Source organism: Cardiocondyla obscurior, linkage group LG12, assembly GCF_019399895.1.
Source record: "Cardiocondyla obscurior isolate alpha-2009 linkage group LG12, Cobs3.1, whole genome shotgun sequence".
NCBI classification, from domain to species: Eukaryota; Metazoa; Arthropoda; class Insecta; order Hymenoptera; family Formicidae; genus Cardiocondyla; species Cardiocondyla obscurior.
The window spans coordinates 6,183,753-6,206,104 of NC_091875.1; the positions used below are offsets into that span (position 1 = coordinate 6,183,753).

Consider the following 22,352-nt stretch of genomic DNA (forward strand, 5'->3'; position numbering starts at 1 on the left):
AGTCAAATAATTAGATAAATATTTAATTTCTTTTTAGCTCTCGACAGAAAACCATTATCTAAACGAAACAGATTTACAGTATCGAGGACTCGATCGGAATTGTTAATAATTGTAAATATAGTCATAGAGTTAGAGTGCATGGTGTGATTTGTAGGAGCTCGTCCATACGGAACCGGTCACATAGGTGGTGCCCAATACACTACTGTCAGTGGACAGGTGAACATCGCTCATGCTCCGCCTATGGTAAGCACTGTTAAAAAGCACTCAAGCTGCTCTCAAGCTCATTGATGTTTTTTAGTTGCTTGTTATAACTATATGCGTCTAAAAAAAAAAAAAAATTGCGAGATTCTTAGGGAACTTTTAATTGACAAACCGTGTCTCTTTTCGTCTCTCTTTCTTTTTTTCTACTATATAATTATTAACGACTGATTATGGGGTTGTATATACGAGGATATATTTGGGACGGTATTATAAAGAATATCCCAAACATGTCGTTCCTGAAAACTATATGTAGGAAATTAGAATCAAAAACGAAAAGTCATATATAATTTCCTTGTATACATTTCTTGTGAATATCGCACCGATGATATCTATACTGCACATTAGAGATTCGAAATTTTAAGGGACTAATAGACGGTTAAATTTATTTTCATGCTAGGCGCCTTCTATTGCGGACACAGAGTAGGTACCTACGATAACATTTTTAGTTATCTTCTATATTTCAGTTTATAAATCGTTTATTTTACATCGGTTTCATTCATTTGCGTTTCATATTAATCGATCGACTTTCTCGGTACAGCGCTTACTGGATGGATAAAATCTATTGATTGCGATTCATGCTTTCTCATGATAGGATACTTACTCGATCAGTAAACCCTGTATCGCCGCAACTATTTGTTGCAGTTTATCGCTTCGTTATGTACGCGCATTTTATTTACGTTTATTGATTGACTGTTATAAGCAAAATCGTTCTACTGTGAATTTTTTTATGAGAGAATAATTTTTTTTTTTATGATAACGCCAGTCGATCAGGCTTGCAACGTTTATACGTACGTTTATAATGTATGAATGTTTGAAACTAGGTCCAACAAACTAAGGTGACATCCGTCCTGTCTGAACCGCAACGTGCCTTACTATCGACCATCACCGCTGGTCACGAAGTGATCCACATCGCCGAAACGGAACTTATCACGAAAGCTACGTTACCCGAGCTTGGCAGCGATCCGGCGTCTTTAAGATGGATCGAGCAGACTATCGACACCCACAAGCAGAACGTGGGCTCGCAAATCGCGGCGATGAACGCCGCGACCGCTCAGGTAGTCACGTTAACTTCCGGACCAGCGGACGACGTCGATCACACCGCAGTGGGTGCGGCGATTACCACGATTGCCACGAATTTGCCAGAGATGACGAAAGGCGTGCGGATGATAGCTGCTCTCATGGACGACGAGTCGTCCGGAGAGCGATTATTAGACGCCGCCCGGAAACTCTGTTCTGCATTTTCGGATCTGTTGAAGGCCACGGAGCCGGAGACGAAAGAGGTGAGTTCGTAATAATGAAAAAGAAAGAGGAAGACGGAACTATTTAAAATAAAAATGTGGAGATAATGTGATGATAAAAATGGGTGATTAATCTGTGTAATGTAAAGTTTAATATTACTTTAACTTTCTTCTTTCTTCGCAGCCTTTCTATATAACATCTACACGCTACGGACAATATGTAAGCACTAACATTTGTAGCGCACTAATTTAAATTCGCTTTTACAGATACACTTTGCTTTTTCCGAGCACCCCACTTTTACTCTGGATATATTTTTGAGAATACAAATTTCGCTAATAAAAACTTTTTAATATTTCTAATTAAGTGCAAAGATTAATTAAGGTACATTTTCCGCGTGACATAAACGAGTTTAAAAATACACAAGTAATTTCTTCAAAGATATCTGAAAGGCTCATCAGATACTTTTTTTTTCTATCTTTACCTATTTTTTAATCTACTTTTTATTCGGTTTTTTGGACATTATTTAATTTATTTTTTACTTTTATTTTAGCCACGGCAGAATCTATTAAATGCAGCGTCACGAGTGGGAGAGGCGTCGCATCAGGTATTGACAACGATTGGCGAGGAAGACGATTCAAATCGCGAGCTGCAAGATATGTTACTTGCGCTTGCTAAAGCTGTAGCCAATACTACCGCCGCTCTAGTATTAAAAGCGAAGAATATAGCAGCTACGTGCGAAGATTCTGCCACGCAGAATAGAGTAATATCAGCTGCGACACAGTGCGCGCTAGCCACATCTCAACTCGTAGCTTGCGCCAAGGTTGTAGCGCCAACATTGCAATCGCCCGCCTGTCAAACGCAGCTAATGAATGCTGTTCGCGAGGTAACTAAGGCTGTGGAGCGTTTGGTTCAAGTCTGCAATGAGACATGCGGCGATGACAATTTGCTGAAGGAATTGAGCGTTGCTGCCGCCGAAGTCAGTCGCACTTTGAACGACCTTCTGAATCACATCAAGACTGCCACCAGAGGAGAGCGCGCTAAGGAATCAATTCAAGAAGGCGCGGTAGAAACAATTTTGGTTGCGACAGACAGATTGTTTGCCAGCACTGGCGACGCTGGCGAAATGGTACGGCAGGCGAGAGTGGTCGGGCAAGCTACCGCACAATTGATTCAAAGTATCAAAGGTGAGGCAGAAAGGCAGACGGACTCCGAGCAACAGCAGCGTCTGTTGGCTGCGGCAAAGCTACTTGCCGATGCCACTGCCAAGATGGTGGAGGCGGCACGGCAGTGTGCTAGCAGCCCACACGATGCCAAGATGCAAGATCAACTGCGACAAGCGGCGGAAGAATTGCGAGCTGCAACTACAGCTGCAGCAACTCCAGCATTGCGTAGGAAACTTATCACGCGTTTAGAAGCATGCGCTAAACAAGCCGCGTCGACAGCCACGCAATGTATCGCGGCGTCTTCTGGTGCCACTCACCATAATACTAATTTGGCCAGCCAGGAAGAACTTAACATGGAATGTCGCATGATGGCACAACAAATTCCACATCTTGTGTCAGGAGTGAAGGGCACGCAAGCACAGCCGGATAATCCTACTGCACAATTAAATTTAATAAACGCTTCCGAGCAATTTTTACAGCCGGGCACGGCTGTAGTGAAGGCAGCCAGAGCCGTTTTACCAACAGTCACGGATCAGGCATCAGCCATGCAATTAAACAACACTTCGCAGCAATTAGGATCGTCGTTGGCGGACCTTCGATCGGCAGTGACACGGGCCAGAGAAGCCTGCGGTGGATTAGAGCTTGACGCTGCGGAAGAATTGATAAATAGCCTGAAGGATGAATTAGGCGAATTTTATCGCGCCGTCGAATCCGCTTCGTTAAGACCTTTGCCAGAAGAGACGACAGAATCGACTGCATTGCGACTTGGCGCCACATCGAAAAACGTCGGATGTGCTATGGCACAGTTATTATCCGCTGCCAAACAAGGAAACGAAAATTACACTGGAAGCGCCGCTAGAGAAACTGCGTCGGCTTTGAAGGATCTTACTTATGCCGTACGCGGCGTGGCCGCTACGTCCAATCAACCAGAGACGCAGAAAAAGGTGCTGATGACAGCCGATGATGTAATTTTACGATCGCTACGTCTGGTGAGAGAAGCGCGACGTGTATTAAAGAATCCCGACGATCCTGAGAACGAGGCTAATTTAGCTGCGGTCGCCAAAGATGTCTCCAATTCATTGAATAAATGCGTGTCCTGTCTACCCGGTCAAAGAGACGTTGACGAGGCCATACGTAACATCGATGACATGACTCAAGTGCTTAACATGAATGAATTTCCGCAAACGAGCAAGAGTTATGGGTAAATAGTCTTAATTATTTTTATTTTATAAAAAAAATTTTTTTTTCTTTTTTTTTCCTTTTTTTTTCTTTCTTTTTCGTTTTTTTTTTTCGATTACCTTAAAGTGGGTTTTTTTATCTTTTATCTTTTGCTATTTTATGCACAAGAATAATTAACGTACAAATAGATACATATTATTGCAATTTATTTTTTTCTTTGCAGACAATTGCAGAGCGACCTCAATAATGCTGCCGTCAATTTGAACGATGCGTCGTCGAATGTAGTGTCATCCGTGCGATCACCCGTGCAACTAGCAAGTTCCTCGATACAATTCACCAATGCTTTCGGCGATCTGTTGAGCGTGGGTATGGAAATGGCGAGTCAAACAACGATCGAAACCCGTACTCAGGTGGTTGTATCATTAAAGAACGTTAGCATGACATCCAGCAAACTTCTTATGACCGCCAAATCGATCGCAGCTGATCCCTCCGCGCCAAATGCGAAGAATCAACTTTCAGCGGCGGCCCGCGCGGTTACCGACTCCATAAATTATTTAGTGGACGTGTGCACCTCTGCGGCACCTGGACAAAATGAGTGCGACAATGCCATCCGAAATATTCAGTCCATGCGATCTCTGTTAGACAATCCAAGCGAGCCCATCTCCGATGCCACATATTTCGAATGCTTGGAAACCGTCATGGAAAAAAGCAAGAGTCTCGGCGATGGCATGACTGGTATCGCGAATCATGCAAAGAAATCCGAGCACGAACAATTTTCTATCGCAGTCCGCGGTGTTTCTTCCTCGATTTGCGGTTTGATCGAAGCGGCTGCTCAAGCGGCTTATTTAGCTGGTGTGAGCGATCCCACGTCTGTAGCAGGTAAACCAGGCCTGGTAGATCAAGCACAATTTCTGCGAGCAGCGCAGGCCATTCACAGCGGTTGCCAAAGTCTCGGTAATCCGACCAGCACGCAACAGCAAGTGCTCTCGGCCGCTACGATGATCGCTAAACATACCAGCGCTCTTTGCAATGCTTGCAGACTTGCATCCAGCAAAACCAGCAACCCGGTCGCTAAGAGACATTTTGTACAGTCCGCCAAGGACGTTGCCAATTCAACGGCGTGTCTTGTTAAAGAAATTAAAGCGCTCGATCAAAATTATTCCGATATCAACCGCGAGAAGTGCGCAGAAGCCACGAAACCGCTACTTGAGGCAGTTGATTCCCTCTGCACGTTTGCCAGTTCACCGGAATTTGCGAGTCAACCGGCTAAGATATCCATCGCGGCTAGAGCCGCTCAGGAACCGATCACCAGCGCTGGTAAATCTATCATTAGCGGCTCGTGCGCTATGGTACAGGCGGCTAAAAGTCTCGCTGTCAGTCCGAAAGATCCACCGACCTGGCAGCTGTTGGCTAATCACAGTAAGAGCGTTAGCGATTCGATCAAATCTCTGGTAGCATCGATCCGCGACAAGGCGCCCGGTCAGAAAGAATGCGATGCCGCAATCGAGAAATTATCGGCACGAATACGTGAGCTCGACGCTGCTTCACTAAGCGCGGTCTCGCAGGCGTTGATGCCACGCCGAGAAAGCACCGTGCAAGGATTCACGGATCAAATGGAGAGCAGCGCGAGCGAGCTACGCGAAAAATTGGAGCCGCTACGTACTGCCGCTAAATACGAGGCGGAAAACGTCGGCCACGCAGTTAATCAGATCGCTCTCTACTCGGAACCGCTCGTTTCTGGCGCTATCGGTGCCGCGTCTAACATGGTACACTCGAAACAGCAGATGGTGTTGTTAGATCAGACGAAAACCGTAGCCGAGTCTACGCTGCAATTAATTTACGTCACAAAAGAATCTGGCGGCAATCCGAAGGCTATTGCGTTGCACACCGAAGTAGACGAAACCGTCGAATCTACCAAAGACGCGCTTCAGGAGCTACAAAATACCTTGGAGACTATATCAACGTCCGCGGGTATTGTTACCGGTCTTATCGACACGATTTCTCGCGCAATGGTAAGATTGGAGGATCATCGTATGTCTACTATCGATACCGTGGATTCTTACGTGGATTATCAAACGCGGATGGTCGAAGCTGCCAAAGAGATCGCTCGATTAGCACAAGAAATGGTGAATAATTCTTCTGATATTATTATATATTTTTTATTTATTAATCTAAATTAATCTAAAAAAAAAAATAATAATCTATATTGATTTATTAATCTAAAAAATTAAATATAAAAATTATTAGTTATTAAAAATTAACGATTATTAAAGTCTTTTTTTTTTCTTTTTAATGTTATGCTTTTTAATTTTAATTTTTATTTTAGTCGACTAAATCGAGTACCGACGTAGCCAGATTAGGACCTCTTGCAGTTGATATATCACACAAATATACTCAATTGGCTCGCGACACCTCCGGAGCGTCAGCGGCTGCCTCAAATGCCGACGTGTCTGCAAGACTTCGTACTGGAGTCCAAGAACTTGGGCGGGCTTGTGCAGATATTGTGCGTGCCGCTGGCACGTGCCAAATGTCACCCGGTGACGCGTACGCCCAGAGAGAAGTCGCGGAATACAGCAAAATCGTGACTGAGAAGGTATCGCAGGTATTAGCCGCGCTGCAAGCAGGTTCGCGCGGCACTCAGGCGTGCATCAATGCCGCGAGCACGGTTTCCGGTATCATTGGCGACCTCGACACCACCATCATGTTCGCCACCGCTGGTACATTACACGCTGAGAACGAAGGCGATACGTTCGCCGATCATCGCGAGCATATACTACAAACCGCCAAAGCCTTGGTGGAAGACACAAAGACATTGGTGGCTGGAGCAGCATCTTCGCAGGAACAATTAGCCGTCGCGGCGCAGAACGCTGTATCAACGATTGTTCAGCTCGCCGAGGTTGTTAAATACGGTGCGGCTAGTCTAGGCAGCCAGAATCCTGAAGCCCAAGTGATGCTGATCAATGCCGTGAAAGACGTTGCATCTGCTCTTGGGGATCTCATACATGCCACTAAAGCCGCTAGCGGCAAGCCCATCAATGATCCCAGTATGGAGCATCTAAAAGATTCCGCGAAGGTAAATTTATTAGTCTGCAATTTTTTAGCTTTCGTGTTTTATGGGCATTTACTTGTGACGTTCTAACAATAAGAGTTTCAAATTACACGCTTCCATTGCAGCGTAGCATTAATTTTCTTTAATACGCTTATCCGGAAGAAGCATGTTTTTAATTAATTAAAAATTAAATAAATAATAAAAATTAATTTAAATAAAATTTTAATTGGAGAATTTTTATAAATTAATTTTTACATTTTATTACATATTTAATTTTTACATATTAATTCTTACAAATTAATTAATTTCTAACTTTTAGAACATAAATGAGAAACTATAATTTGTACATATATTTTTCAATTAACATAAAGTGAAAGTACAATTTTAATATTCGCCTAATCTAATCCACCGTATTTCAATAACGCTGTTTCGAGCATAACATATATGTAGAGTGTTTCTTCTTCTTAAAGACATTTTTTGGGGTGGACTTTAATTGATTTTAATTTATTACGACCGTTCTCGTATAAACCTCTAACTGATTTTGTTCTCGCTCTACTAAAATCTCGCGTAGCGTCCATGCAGAATTAATAGTGTAATTCGTTATCGAGCCGTACGAAGTCGTTGATATACAGGGTGAGGGCACCCAGGCCAAAGCATGACCGGCGCTATTAAAGTCCACCTTGAATCGTTTCCTACGTTCAGCTTCTGGTATCTATCTACCATGTGTGTGATATACCTGAGCAACGGGTTTGCTGTTTTTACATCTGGCGGACGGCATTCTGTAGAGAATAATGTTGTTTGTTTAATACTCCGCCTGTTGTACAACGCTTCCTCTCACTTATCCTCGACGCGTCGAGGCCCGCGATAATAAGCAGCGGCAGTAGTGCAAGTTGTCTGTATGACTTGAATGTTTCGACGATACGAATGGTGGACTTTAATGCGTGTCTCATTGACGATTTTGGTCTGGCCCGGTCCGGGATAGGTCTTAGAACGGCAGCTGCAGCAGCAGTTCGTGCATCTGAGCGACGTCGGCGGCTCGGAATCGGAATGGTTCGTGTCCGACCAAGAGGAGGAACTAATCCGTCTGCTATCCACTTCCGAGAGCTCTCAACCGGCTCAGCGGACCTCCGACTTACTGTTGTTCATGTAGCCGGATTTCCGTTCCCTCCTCACCGTTGCATTTTCTATTACAATCCCGTATAAGACACACCTAATGAACATAACGTAGCCATGTTATATACACACGATAGTCCTACGTAGAATACGATGTAATTGCTAAATTGTGCAAAATATCGTCGCTCTTTGCATTCTGATATAATTGATTAAAGAAATATTGCAAATGTTACTGTGACCTATTTGCATTTCCCGGCATGTAAAATAATTTTCTCCAAACGTATTACTTTTTTTTTTTTTTTTTTTTTTTTTTACGTTAGCAAATTATTTATTTCGCAATCTTTCGATCTTACGAATTTAGTTTACATTTTAAATGTATTTTGTCGGACGAGCCATCGTGTTAGGTACGTACACTTCATTCACAGCGTTCAGTTTGAATTGTCGACAGGCTTCTTAACATTTTAACATAATTTTGCTTATTGTTTCGTTATTGGAAGCTCACTTGATAGACTCATGTAATTATAACGTGCGCTCCCTAAAAACTAATTAATCTCGGGTATGCTGATATTGCCATAATAACTATTTGCATTTAAATATATCGTCGTTTTTAAATTCCTACTAAAACCTGACTTACATATATTAATTATTTCCATCTTTTTTTTTTTTTCTCGCAGATATTAATTACGATTTAATTACGCGAAAGCACTGATAACATTATTTATTTGTGAAATTACATTCTATTTTCATCTACAGGTAATGGTGACTAACGTGACGTCGCTGCTGAAGACTGTGAAAGCTGTGGAGGACGAGCACACGCGTGGTACCAGAGCGTTGGAGTCCACGATCGAAGCGATCGCGCAGGAGATTCGTGCCCTCAGCAGCTCGGATGCGCAAAGGAGCAACGTAACACCGGAGGATCTCGTACGTTGTACGAAGAGCATCACGATGTCGACGGCGAAAGCGGTTGCCGCCGGGAATAGTTGCAAACAGGACGACATAATCGCCGCTGCTAACATGGGCAGGAAAGCTATCAGCGACATGCTGTCTATCTGCAAGAGCGCGGCTCACAACTGCGCCGAAACCACCGAGCTGTGCGAACGTACCCTCCAAGCGGGACACGATGTTGCTATTAATTATCGGGAATTGCTCCAGGCTATTTTGCAAATCGCGTCGAGATCCGGCGATGCCAAACACACCTTGCCGGCGATCTCGCGCAAGATCGCGCAGAGCGTAACGGAGTTGGTCGCGGTGGCCGAGCTGTTGAAAGGCACCGACTGGGTCGATCCCGACGATCCCACAGTGATTGCGGAGAACGAATTACTTGGAGCGGCTGCCAGTATTGACGCAGCTGCTAAAAAACTGGCCAGCCTGAGACCGAGGAGAAGTATTCAAGTGAGTTTCCTGTGACGATCTTAAGATAATTTTTTAAACAGGTCGCACGCGATGGGCACAGAAATCATTCCAGTCTCCGCGAGATATGTTTGATTTTCTTGGTCGTTGTGAATAATCGACCGAGAATCGAACATATTATTACGGTGATTGGACAAGTCAACGTTTACAACGGGATGGAATATTAATTAAGAAGGCGCTCGTATAATGATGTAAAAGATTTATCGTCGCTTTTGTTAATTTTTGTTTCACGAATGCAATTACTTATTAGAATATTTTAGATCTTTTTATTTTTACATAGAATAATTTACGTACGTAATTATTAGCAAAATAATTTATTATACTTTATAACACGTTTTTTTGCTTGACAGGAAGCTAACGAAGACATGAATTTCGACGAGATGATCCTGGAAGCCGCAAAGTCAATCGCCGCTGCCACTTCGGCATTGATTAAAGCCGCTAGTGCCGCTCAACGAGAACTTATTGCAACGGGCAAAGTGTCACGTACGCCGCTAACTAGCTCCGATGACGGTCAATGGTCCGAAGGTTTAATTTCGGCCGCTCGAATGGTGGCAGCTGCCACTCACAGCCTCGTGGAATCCGCGAACGCTCTTGTTCAAGGTGTAAGCTCCGAAGAGAAGTTGATTTCCAGCGCTAAGCAGGTTGCCAGCAGCACGGCGCAACTGTTGGTCGCTTGCAAGGTCAAAGCTGACCCTGACAGCGAGAGCACGAAACGTCTGCAAGCGGCCGGTAACGCCGTAAAACGTGCAACCGATAATCTCGTACGTGCTGCGCAACAGGCTATCCAACAGGAAGAAGACAGATCGTTGGTTCTAAACCGCCGCATGGTGGGCGGTATCGCGCAGGAAATTGACGCACGTTCGGAGGTTTTACGAATTGAGCGCGAGCTAGAGGAAGCCCGTGGCAGGCTGACCGCCATTCGTCTGGCCAAATATAAAAATCGACCAGATTTAGCCGACGGCGACGGCGACGTAACAGTCGATCAGAGCGGCTATCAAAGTTATACCACCCGCTATGAAACGAGAGCGTACGAGCCACAATCCAGGATTTCGCCCATTCAAACAATGAATCATACTTTGGACCAGTTGCAGTCTACCACGCAGCACATCAGTCAACAGTTTACTGATCAGCAGAATCTGGTGAGCCCGGAGAAAGTTTATTCGACACAAAATACTCTGGAAAGAAAAATGAAGGATAGTCAGTATCAATCTACCGTAGATCAGTACGGATCCCTGGATAGAAAGTACACTGTCGATGGTTATCAGGACAGAAATCCGTACATCATTACAGAGAAAAAGATTATAACCGATAATTCACCCGGTCAGTACAGCTCGATCGAACGAAGGATTAATCAGGAAAGTTACGCTACGGAGAGAAAACACGCGGACGGAATAGCTTTGTATCCGCCGCCTCAACATATTTCGTACTCGAGAAAATCTCCGACCTCCAAGCCCGTCCAGGATCAAACCGAAGATCGAAAGTCACCGCAGGATCAACTAAAATATTCAACTGATCGATTTGCAAGCATCAGCCCGATGAGCACATTCCGGTCTGAGAAACAAGACACTCAGCGATTTAGTAGCAATATTCCGCAGCATCAAACATTTAAAAATGTCGAAAGTAAGGCTCTTCCCGGTGGTAGAATCGAAACCATCACGACGAAAGTATACTCGTCTACACCCGGCAAAAGTGCTAGCAGCTCCAATTATGAAAGCACCGAGGAAAGTTCTAAGCAGTTCACATCTGGCAACGAGCTGTCGACATTCAAAGGTAATGATACCATTGAAGAACGCATGACGAAGCAGTCTTTGCACAAAGTTACAGAGAAAAAAACTATTACTATGACAACGTCGAGTCGGCAAGAGTCGAATACGAAAACCTTTCGTTACGAAGACAAGCAATGAAAAGCGAAGATTTAAAAAGCCTACTGTACACAATCGAAGCGCCAATTTCGTTTAAAAATAATCGTGGGAGAAAAGTGACCTGTCCAAATACGAGTAGCCTAAAAATTCGGTATAAACAGACGTTAAAATACAGATAAAATTATTTTAGTATAACAGATAAATTTTTCAATTGAAATCAACGACGTATTGAGCTTTTAAGAATGACGTTAGGAATGATTCTCGACGAGTAACGAGAAATTTTTGTGGTAAAAAGTCCAGCCAATATCGCCTCGAATTTCTGTACACGTTAAAATATTGCGTTTTGATTCGATTCACCGACGCGTTTTAATATTTCGAAACGAGAAGGAATGACAACGCGGCAGAGTTATTTATTAGCGAAATGATAGAGAAAGTGCCCTTAGATAGATGTAACACTCGTACTTTCGAACAGTAGCCTTACAAATTTAAAGGCTATTTCGCAGCTACGAGCCATGGATCGTTTTCCGATAGCCATACAATTGATCTTGCGGGACGCAAGTTGATTACACATTATAATATTACATCGAATACAGGAGGACGCTCACCGTTTTAGTTTTACATTCGCACAGTAGTTATTCGTTTACTTCATTTTTATTTTATTTTATTTTTTTTCTCTTTGCTTATAGTTCGAAGATAATAGAAATAATTATGCGCTTGATTTAATGTAGAAATAATCTTACGTTTATTCATTTACGGTTAAGAACCACCGGATTAACAAGAGAAGCAACATATCATTTAATTTTATTAATTTTTCTGATGTCGCGCGGTGTCGAAAATCGGCCCGGCGATACGCCAACGCTATTAACACTTTCCGTTTTCTCAATTAACCCTTTTCCTTTTTCTCTTCGACGTTGTATCGCGTCTCTATTCTGAGGTTCTGTCACACTGTTGCAAAATACTGACTCTAGCTTTTACGATTTTTTTTTCTTTAGCAATTTTATTCTCAACAGCACATGCAAAATTTAAAAATATTAAAAGATATCGGAAAAGTATAAGAATGTTCTCAAGAATAAGTGTTAATAGTAATACACTTAATAAGTATTATCTTATATTTATAGATACATATATTTATATTTATAATTATATATGCGAAATTATATATAATTATAAATATCTAAAAATATATATATTTTCATACATTTTTGGTAGAATTTTTGAATGATGCCATGTGCTGTTAGGGATACCCTTTTAATATGCAGGCGGTAGCTCGTTTTTAAATTCAATTTACTATGTAAGCAGATACGTTTTAGTCTAGGCTTCCACAAGTGATCGCCCAGTGCAATTGTTCGTCTTAGCGATTAGATAGGATGCAATACTCTCCTTTAGCACGTATACAAAATTGTGAAAGATGCCTACGTTACATCGCGAGTTAGAATTACAATTGTCTAGCGAGAGAAGTGCCTATCGAACTGCCAGCGAGCTGCCGCTTCCCTTCCATTTAACGTGCTCGTAGTACAATATTAAGAAGTCTCTAATATTACCAAAAATTGAATGCTTTACTAATGTGTTTAATGGAATATGTGTGTGGACGAGTGTAACGGCCAAATTAACGGCCAACGTCGAGCTCTTCCAAAGCGATGCGCATGTTATATTTTATTAGACTTATACTTTAAAAAAAAAATCGCAACCTGAATATCTTCGGACCAGCTTAAGTAACAACGAAACGAACTTGAAATTAGAAAGTCCGGTCCGATCGACATATTTTATTTCACTAAGTAATGAAAAAACCATTATTTTGTAAACAATTTTCTTGAACTTATGTGAGAATCTGGTTAAATTTAAAGTGATCGATCTTAAAGAGTGCGCATCGCGAATTGATTTGTGAGAATCTTTGTATCTTTAGAGTCTTTAGACGAATGTGCCATGATATATAACAAATGTATCGCAAAATGACGAATTATATATATATTATATATATACATATGAGAAACGCATCGGTTTTTATGAATGTAATAACGTTTCTAATTGTTTAAACGATTTATATTACACAGAAGGTATTTTTTTAATAGTTGTTCTGTAATTCTCTTATATATAAATATCTTTTAGATTATTTTTCACGGAATGTTACGATTTACAATGTTATATTATACATCATTATATACAATGTTCTTTTTACTTATTATTAATCTTGTTTATGCGAAAGATATTATTAAAGTTACTATTATGGTTTGTATCATTAATCTCTTTTACCATTATTAAAATCAAGATATTTATACAAACGTAAAACTAATAAAGAGTTTCTAACACTTGTTGAGAGAAGTTTCACTTGTTGAGGTTTGGAGTTCGTCCTTATATTCTCTGCAAGAAATATTAACTAGAAAGCAGAAACATTATTGTGTAAAATCTACACTCACCGGATTATTCTCCCGATCATCAATGCAGCCCACGGTAAGATAATGTTTCCATTTTATTTAATGTACAACGAGAGACGTGCAGTCTACGTCAAAGTCCTAAAATAAATAATTATAAATATAGAGGATCTAAATAATTATTTTATTTATAAAATAACAATTAATGTTGCATATACACATACCTCCGGATAATGTTAATCAAAATTAATTAAAAAAAAGACAGTATAGCGAAGCAAAATATAAAGACAATTTATTAACACACATTATAGTGCACAATTAATTACCAAACCCGACTCTGATTATAGTCTGACTCTATCACTCGATTTTAATCCTTCCCTCGCAGTTAATGAGTGCTGTATAGTACAGTACGTACTATACACGACCGCTCAGTGAGCTCTTGCATCTGATTGTAACATTCTTTAAGATCTGAAAATATTCACTAATCAGATGCACGATTTGCTTATTTGCAACTACTGTAAAAATAATAAATTTGATCAGCGTATGTTTCTAGATTCTGCCAAAATTAAAAGAATACACGAATTTTCTCCTGAACCAAGCCATTGTTCAAGATAATTCTGAAATAATAATTGACTGTGCAGACCGGCCTTAATAAAATTGCCTTTTCTCTAGTACGTAACCAATAAGCTTCTCGGTCTTGAATACCACAGCACGCCGATTGGCCGGCGTATCGACGATACGTGCTGCCGCGCCTGCAATGCGGAAATCACTCTTCTGTCGCTCGGTAGAATGAGGTTAAAGTTTCTTTTATCGCATGGAAGAATGGCCGACGCGTAAGTAATCTTAGCAACTCTTAAAATCCGGTCGCATCAACCGACAGCATAAGTTTGTGATTGCGAAAATATTGTGCAAATTATCTTTACATTGCATATATATTAGCAAATTCATATTTTTCCTCTGAACGGGCAAGTAAACGAGATTGTTAGTTCGAAGTCAACGAGAGCAACCCTGTACCTTACAGCACGATAGTATCGTTATTAATATGTGTGCGCAAAAATTAATTTGATATTTGTCAATTAAAAGTTAATTTTATTATTTAATACTTGTATATTTCAACAATACTCGACAAAATTAAATTCTGATCTAACTTTATGGCAAAAGTTTACATAGTTAACCAAGCATGTGTACACTTAAGAAACTGACAACGCCGTACTATACATAATTGTGTTTCCGTGTAGGAAGAAAGAAGCTGAGCCTCCAACTAACAAACTGCCGGCGGTGCCGGAGTCTGTGTTGAAAAGGAGAAAACGCCGCGAGGCAGTCAAAGCTGCGCGTTTACAAGTATCCATCAAGGTATATCACGTTATATATCGAATAATTTAACCAATTTTTTTTCGTCTATAACAAAATCTTTATATCTATTTATTTTAATAAGAACGCAAACTGATTTTTGTTTTGTGCTATATTTGCAGCAACGCGCAGATCGCTATAAGAAGAGAAAGCAGATTTTCAAAAGAGCTGAACAGTATGTAAAGGAATACAGGAGGAAGGAAAGAGATGAAATTCGATTGATGAGACAGGCTAAGAACCGCGGAAATTATTATATTCCTGGAGAAGCACGCCTGGCGTTTGTTATTCGTATTCGGGGGTAAATAATCATGTTGCTAACAATTTATTTTTAAAAAAAAAAAAAAAAATTTTAGAAAATTTTAATTTATTATTAATAATTTTAATTAATTATTTTTTTAGTGTGAATCAAGTTGCACCCAAGGTGCGCAAAGTACTGCAGCTGTTCCGTCTTAAACAGATTAACAATGGTGTTTTTGTTAAGTTAAACAAGGCAACAATTAATATGTTGCGTATTGTCGAACCTTATATTACATGGGGATATCCAAATTTGAAGTCCGTGCGGGAGCTGATTTACAAGCGCGGTTTTGCCAAGGTTAAAGGACAACGCATTCCTATCACTAGCAACTCCATTATCGAGAAAAAACTTGGTCAGTAACGTTTTAATATCTTTGTAAATAATTAATAAGATTTTTGACAAGTCCATAGGAGTTTTAGAAACTTATAAATTCTCCTTTCCAGCTCGTCAAAAATTAATAATGCAATTTGTTTGAGCCTAATTATGTCACTATAGTTAGGTATAATATTATTGCGATACAGTTATTTATCTATACATGTATATGACTTGTCAGCTTGATCTGAGAATAATAAAAATTATTTTTACATGCAGGACGATCCAATATCATCTGTACCGAAGACCTGATCCATGAGATTTTCACTGTTGGGCCGAAATTCAAATTTGCTAGCAACTTCTTGTGGCCTTTCAAGGTATGATTTTTTTCCCTCCTTTATTTTACGCGACATAGGCATGGTTATAGATTGATTCAGTGTCGATTAGCCTCCTATTATGTCGAAGAATAATACGAGTTTTTCTTGCTAATGAATGATTTTAATATCATAAATTTAAGACAAACTCACACATTTTTTATAATATACCTTTCCGATATTCTTAATATAATACTTTTAAATATGTTTTTAGCTCAATACGCCAAATGGTGGATGGCGCAAGAAGACAAACCATTACGTGGAAGGTGGTGACTTTGGAAACCGAGAGGATAAAGTTAATGAGCTTCTCAGACGGATGATATAGAAATATATTCGTAAATAAACTCCTCTAATTAATATTTTGTTCCTTATTAATTATCCAACCTTTATCGATATTAATCAGTTTAATATAAAAGTACAAGATATTTAAAGTACTTATTCGATACTTGTTTGATAAAATTCCTGAAAAAAAAATCTATACCGAAAGCTCCGAGATCAACATTTTCTTTTCTTCTAATATTCAGATAGAAAGATAATCTGTGAACTGGTGTAGCCAGTTCAGCTACAAAGAACGGATACTAGGACAGTAAGATGGCGCCCCCTCCTCCCCGCCGCGAACGGCGCGAACATGTACCATCCCTTGAGCTCAGTCTCCTTCTTCCTTAGTCCGTGGAGTATACTGAAAAGCGGGTATGACGTTTCCCGCGACGACGGCAGCTAACGTAGTATGTATGTACGTGACTTCGGTGTGGTGTGCGTCGCGTCTCGGACAGTGTGTGATACGTGCAGCAGAGCGCCGATAGCCGAGGACTGATAAGGGAGAATGCGCCCAACTACTCCACTCGTTCTCGGTGGCCGAGGGAGAGGTTGGGGTGAGGTAGAGTCACATACGCGAGCCGGCGTCCCCGCAGCACCCGCTCGCGTTGATGGGTAAGTAGCGAAATACTTATATTTATTGTTAAAGTATATATTTCAGAGGTTCACTTAATAAAAAATAAATACTTTCTAATATACTATATATTAAAATAAAATATAATTAATTGACAAACATAATTACACGTACAGTGTATACGATATATACGATTTATATAATATTTTGCTATATCAGAATTGTTTTAAATGTACAACATACATCGAAGTAGACATCTATGATAGATTCTCTTTTCTTTTTTTTTTTTTTTTTTTTTCTTTACTTTATGAAAAATTTAAATAGATATCTGGATATGTTCGATAGAATTCAATCGTCATCGAATATGAAAAGCGTTTTATAAATGTTGCAAGGTACAGAACTTTGCATGCTTTATAAAGCACTTCGTTTAATTCTGTGGATTGAAACAATATTAGTACGTACGAAAACTGTTTCATATATAACGAATAGTCGTAACTGCAGATCCTTCGTAATGTTAAAACGTACACGTAATTTAATATAATTACGTGTATCTGGCAAAAGTTCTATTAATAATTTTATGAAAAAGGAAAAGAAAAAATGTATACTTTAGTATATCCGCTGATAAATAATCGTGGTCCATTTAAGAACTTTGTCCGTGCATCATCAAATTTGAAAACGTTAGAACGTTTCTCAATGTTTGACGCTTTAACGCTGCGTAAATGCGTGTGTTTCATTTATCATTATTAGACGATATCTAATTATGCATCTAATTGGTATTTTAATAGAAGAAGCCAGTTTTTTTTTTTTTTTGGTTTGTCTTCCAATCGGTTTACATGTAAAACTTTTAATCAATGAAAGCTTCTATTACGTTCTCACGTTTGTTTCCCGGTTTCCTCTCGATGGCTTCTGCAGTCTTTAATTAACCACGTGTATGCCTTTCTTTGCCGCTATTGGCAACTTTTCGCCTTGAAAAAATGGATTTTCTTCCTGAAAGATATTAATATAATTTTAATTCCGCTTTGTCGTACAATTTTTACTCGGGAGCTTAAGTTTCCACGTTGATCTTTAAAAAGTCTGCTTAGGGACGACGTGTCTCGATTACCTGAAACTGTTTCACAATCTGATTGAGATCGGAGTTCGAAATATGCACGTTGGACAAAGTGTTGCCGTTTTCGGAGTCGTTGGAGCATTCTATCATATGTTCCGTATCGCACATGCAGTCTTGCGCGCTTTGATAATCGCGACTGAATGTCGCCGTGTTTTCAAAATTGGTCAGGCAATTATTCTCACCTGTAAATTTATAATAGGATATATCAGTCGCGTGCGTAATTATATTAATGGTCTCCAAGTTAAAATTAATAATCGTTGGCCGTGTTTTATTTTACTCACTCGTGTATCCGACCGGGCAAGGATTCGGAGGAGTGCAGTAAGCCGGGAGAGGATTTTCTGCTTTTTCGTCTTTGAATCCCTTCAAGCCGGATTGAACCCTGTGCCTGTCGTAGCCCTTGTTGCTGTTTTCCTTATTATTTTCGAATCGTTGATGGCTCCAGAGCGTGCTGTGCTGTAGATACTCTTGGTCTCGTATACTCGGATTCGGATTCAGGGTGTCGACGTTGTCGTAGTCGGCCGGCAATTCCATCGGCAGCTCCTTGTCCTTCTCCTCTTGATATTCCACGTACGAATCGGATGGGTTCGCGAAGTCATTTCCCACTTGGTCGATCAGCTCTCGCAAAAGATTGTCCGTCCATAAATCATCCTTCTGAATGCACCCGAACAGCGGGTTGCACGCCTTCTCGGTGCTCTGCACAAAATGGATTGATCGCGTTGCGAATGTTAGAAGTCGACGATCTACGTATTTATAATTTTCAGAACAATTTATTCTTATGTATAATTACCTTCACTAAATATTCGGGCAAGTAAATATTCGCCCGTGCAGCAACAGCAATCGAGAGGAGCAGAACGCAGTACAGCATGATAATCAGTGCGTGCATCTGCTAATACAAATTAATCGTTTTCGTGTTTTTATCATTTAAATAAAAAAAAAAAAAATTATATACATACTTGTATAATAGTATATATTACAAATATATATATATATTAGTAATTAAACGAAATTAAACGGAATTTAATGCAATAATATTTTAATCGATCTCAGTAGATTTTTTGTTCACATTTTATTAATCACATTAATTTATTTTAACAAATTTACAATTAAATTTGATTTTTTTATAGAAAGAGATTAGTAACGTACCTACATTGTTTTAATTATTGCACATTAAGACTTTAATTCGAAATTAACGACAAAATACCTGAATTTTCATCAAGATTTCTAGAGTTCATGAATTTGCTCGTGGCGCATTTGCGAGTCATTTAATTATAAAATTACGTACGGCAAAGTGGCGGAGGATTATAATTTTTTGCAAGCTCATCGCATAACTCACCATATCGACGATAAATGGTACGCGACGGAAGAAACCGACGACGTGGACCAGATGTCCTCGAAGAGAGGTGCCGCACACCACTCTTAGCTGCACACACGCTTTCCTTCTCCTGGTCGTCGTCGACGACCGTGGTTGCTGTAGCGATGAGCGCCATTCGTGGTCCCAGCAAGAACCAGAGTATTGATTCACCTTTTTCCATCGTTTTCCCCTCGTTTACGATTTCGTCCCGACAACGTACCCGCTCGCCCACGAGCTCGATCCTGGCTCGAGCCGACCAACCCACATTCGTAAAATCGAGCCACTGCTAAAGGTCATTTGACGGGGCTGCCTCGACAAATATGCGAGTAATATAGCCGAGAATATAAAACGATTTCGATAAATAGATAGTGTGGAACATCGATCAATCAAATTCTCGCAGCTTTTTAACTATAAAAAGACATATTTTATTAAACATTATTAAAAAAAAGGAAAAAAAAAGCTCTGAAAATGTTTGCTATATTAATTGCATTGACTTTTTCCATCGATTTTTTTTTTATTAACATTATTTGGTATTTTATTTAAGTTGTCTTAAGAATCCATTTACTTTCGCGACTTGTAAAGTAAACTGTATCACTCTCTCTTTTTTTTTTTTTTCTTTTTTCTTTTTAACGCAGAGTAATCTAGTCACTTTAATTAATTGTATATAGGTTGGTTGGTTATCTAAATTGCATTCATAAGCAATGGCTGCCTACAAATGTGATTTATATGCAGGACACGCCGTTCGGATAACGATATTAAAGCCAGCTCGTATATCTCAAAGTCCCGGCGAGAAGCTGTAAAGTATAAAGATGAGTACCTAAAGCTAAGTATGAGGTCGTTTTGCAGACACAAATTGCGAAAGTTAATATGACACAAATGTAATTATTTTATATACAAGACTCTTCAAGAAATAAATTAAAGGAATTTTGATACATTTTTTTTTTCATCCGCGAAATACGCATAAAAATTGAACGGGATAAACGCCACGGTTTTGATAAATGTTTGACGAACGAGAATAGTGGCGGTTATTTGCCAAGCCGGCATTTCATTAAACGTACCAGTTACAGGGGGGTTAAAATAGAAAGTGTAGCGGCGTAGAGATGAAAGATCAAAAGATTCTTCCCCCTTGCTTACGGCCGCACATAAACGACCATTATTTGTTGTTGCGTAATGCGTTCCAGCAACTCAATTTGCAAAATCAAATTTTCATTCCGCCTTCATCTCAGCCAGGGTCAGATTAATTGTATTTATTACGTCGACGATCCGCAGCATTTTTACTGCTTTCGGATATCATTTTTTTATTTTAATATTATTATCTTTCGATCTGTAATTAATCGTAAAGTGATTAGTGACAATTATGTAAAGGAAATTGTCAGGAGCACTATTAATTCTTTTATTCCGGTCTTGCAGAAAAGAAAAGAGTCTTTTCAGCCTCTCTTTTTCGATTTTTTAATAGCTTAGGTTTTTGTCATTAAAACATTCGTTCAAATAAAATGTGGTATTATTTATTAGCCCGTTTACAGCAAATATACCGCAGCAATTTACTTGTCACGTCTCGAGGGAAGGAGTATCGGGACATTCTTGAAGCTTGTAGTGATTTTCCAACGCAGCATCCCGGCCGGCTTGTCTGGCAACCCCCCCGGTCAAATAAAAGTCCTCGTGTCTTAGTCGGTTTCCGATGCCGAAGATTCCTCTGCGTAAACTGGATTACATTCGCATTAAACAGCGTCCATTCGACGTAAAACGATTCTGAGAATGCCTATCCCTTATCGTTAGCACTTATCGCAAAAAAAAAAAAAACGATATTTCACGCCCGATGACCCATCGATCGATGACGGTGCCTATCATTTGCCTGCCTATCCGGTGCTTAAATGTGCCTCGATATTTTTTTATAGACTCAGAAATTGAAACGTTCGGATTTCCAAATATCCACTTTAATATCGCCCGCTGCTAAAAACTGTCGTTCGCGATAACTGCGACTGTGGATCAATGCGACGTGCGTATGTCGAACAGTCGGCGAGTGTGAAACGGATGCATTTAGATTAATTGACGAGAATTCGGTGCATCGATCTTTCCGAGGGGTGACGAATGTTCCGAAACATCTCCGGGATTCTTCTGCCGGCGATATTACGGGAGCGGTGTGGTATGCTGTGTGCGTAGTCAGCGTGGGGCTGTTACGTTCTGTGTCTCGGCATCACAAGTATTGATCCCCGTGGAGAGCCACTACGTGAATGGGTTGTAGCTATCTCGTACTGTTCCGCGGAATTTCGTGGGCTCTTCTCTTCGTCGTGCGCGTTCACCATCTCCTCGTGATCTCGATCTCCCCCTTGAGCGAGAGCTTTTTGTATTTCGCTGCTCGCCACGATATCCACTCCCGCCTGTTACGCTGTTAAGATGTCACGTATGACGTAGTCGGTGTACTCATTTGTACCGCGCTTATACCGCGGATGTTAATTTCCGCTTCCGCGCGGGAGTGCAAATTACATTTTCACTATGCGCGAAGGATAACGACTGATCAAATATTTTTCGGAAGCTTTCGAAGCTGACACAGATGGCCCGACATATTAAAGAAATTAATTCTTCGATTTTAGTTCACATATATATCCTGCCGCGTTTAATGGTTGGGAGCATTAGCATGTCTGGCAAGTTCTGCGTTTTAACGTCGCAATGGCATAAGATAACGATGTTAAGTAGTTTAACTGAAAGCAGTACGCAATAAATTGTCTCATATAATTGCGCGCGCGTTGCCCGTAGCGGAGCTATAATTGCATAGCATTAATAAATACGAAATACCTCGCCCATTACGCAAGAGAAAACGTCAGTCACATTTTCATTGATGCAAAACCGCGAAATGTGAATATAGGAAACTAATTTTTAGTTGTTTTACTCGAACCCATCTTCAGGAAGAAAAGTTATAATGACGTTCGGTTGTAGGTTGTTAAGACAGGAATTATCGGTAATTAAATTTGCGTTTTAACGCAGCGAGATCATCTTCGTAACATTTCGTTAATATTTTAGGCAAACTTAT

General features: G+C 40.2%; 3 protein-coding genes across 8 annotated transcripts in view; 2 read left to right on the plus strand and 1 right to left on the minus strand.

Moving 5' to 3' along the window:
- Rhea (Talin_middle and talin-RS domain-containing protein rhea) overlaps positions 1-13,585 on the plus strand; it is a 44,876-nt gene extending 31,291 nt beyond the window's left edge. For 4 of the 5 annotated variants that reach the window (XM_070664052.1, XM_070664051.1, XM_070664053.1 and 1 more), the window contains 8 exons: positions 155-243; positions 1,083-1,541; positions 1,684-1,719; positions 2,051-3,864; positions 4,066-5,968; positions 6,169-6,915; positions 8,758-9,396; positions 9,765-13,585. In XM_070664052.1, the coding sequence (XP_070520153.1) occupies positions 155-243; positions 1,083-1,541; positions 1,684-1,719; positions 2,051-3,864; positions 4,066-5,968; positions 6,169-6,915; positions 8,758-9,396; positions 9,765-11,318 (7,241 nt within the window). In that variant the 3' untranslated portion in view covers positions 11,319-13,585. The remainder of the gene's footprint in view (positions 1-154; positions 244-1,082; positions 1,542-1,683; positions 1,720-2,050; positions 3,865-4,065; positions 5,969-6,168; positions 6,916-8,757; positions 9,397-9,764) is intronic. The other variant, XM_070664056.1, reaches the window with a different exon arrangement.
- An 820-nt stretch (positions 13,586-14,405) lies between these two features.
- Rpl7 (ribosomal protein L7) lies at positions 14,406-16,333 on the plus strand. Its single transcript, XM_070663881.1, has 6 exons — positions 14,406-14,478; positions 14,884-14,998; positions 15,118-15,293; positions 15,395-15,642; positions 15,882-15,979; positions 16,191-16,333. The coding sequence occupies exons 1-6, from the start codon at positions 14,435-14,437 to the stop codon at positions 16,299-16,301; spliced, it is 792 nt and encodes a 263-aa protein (XP_070519982.1). The 5' UTR covers positions 14,406-14,434; the 3' UTR covers positions 16,302-16,333.
- Positions 16,334-16,975: 642 nt separating this feature from the next.
- 7b2 (Secretogranin_V domain-containing protein 7B2) lies at positions 16,976-19,499 on the minus strand. 2 transcript variants are annotated; one of them, XM_070663883.1, is made up of 5 exons: positions 19,307-19,499; positions 18,761-18,859; positions 18,255-18,666; positions 17,968-18,155; positions 16,976-17,852 (listed from the first exon to the last, which is right to left on the minus strand). In XM_070663883.1, the coding sequence occupies exons 1-5, from the start codon at positions 19,307-19,309 to the stop codon at positions 17,781-17,783; spliced, it is 774 nt and encodes a 257-aa protein (XP_070519984.1). In that variant the 5' UTR covers positions 19,310-19,499; the 3' UTR covers positions 16,976-17,780. The 2 variants fall into 2 exon arrangements, with proteins under 2 accessions (XP_070519984.1, XP_070519983.1); XM_070663882.1 differs by having other exon boundaries at positions 18,761-18,856; positions 19,307-19,462.
- Positions 19,500-22,352: the final 2,853 nt, after the last annotated feature.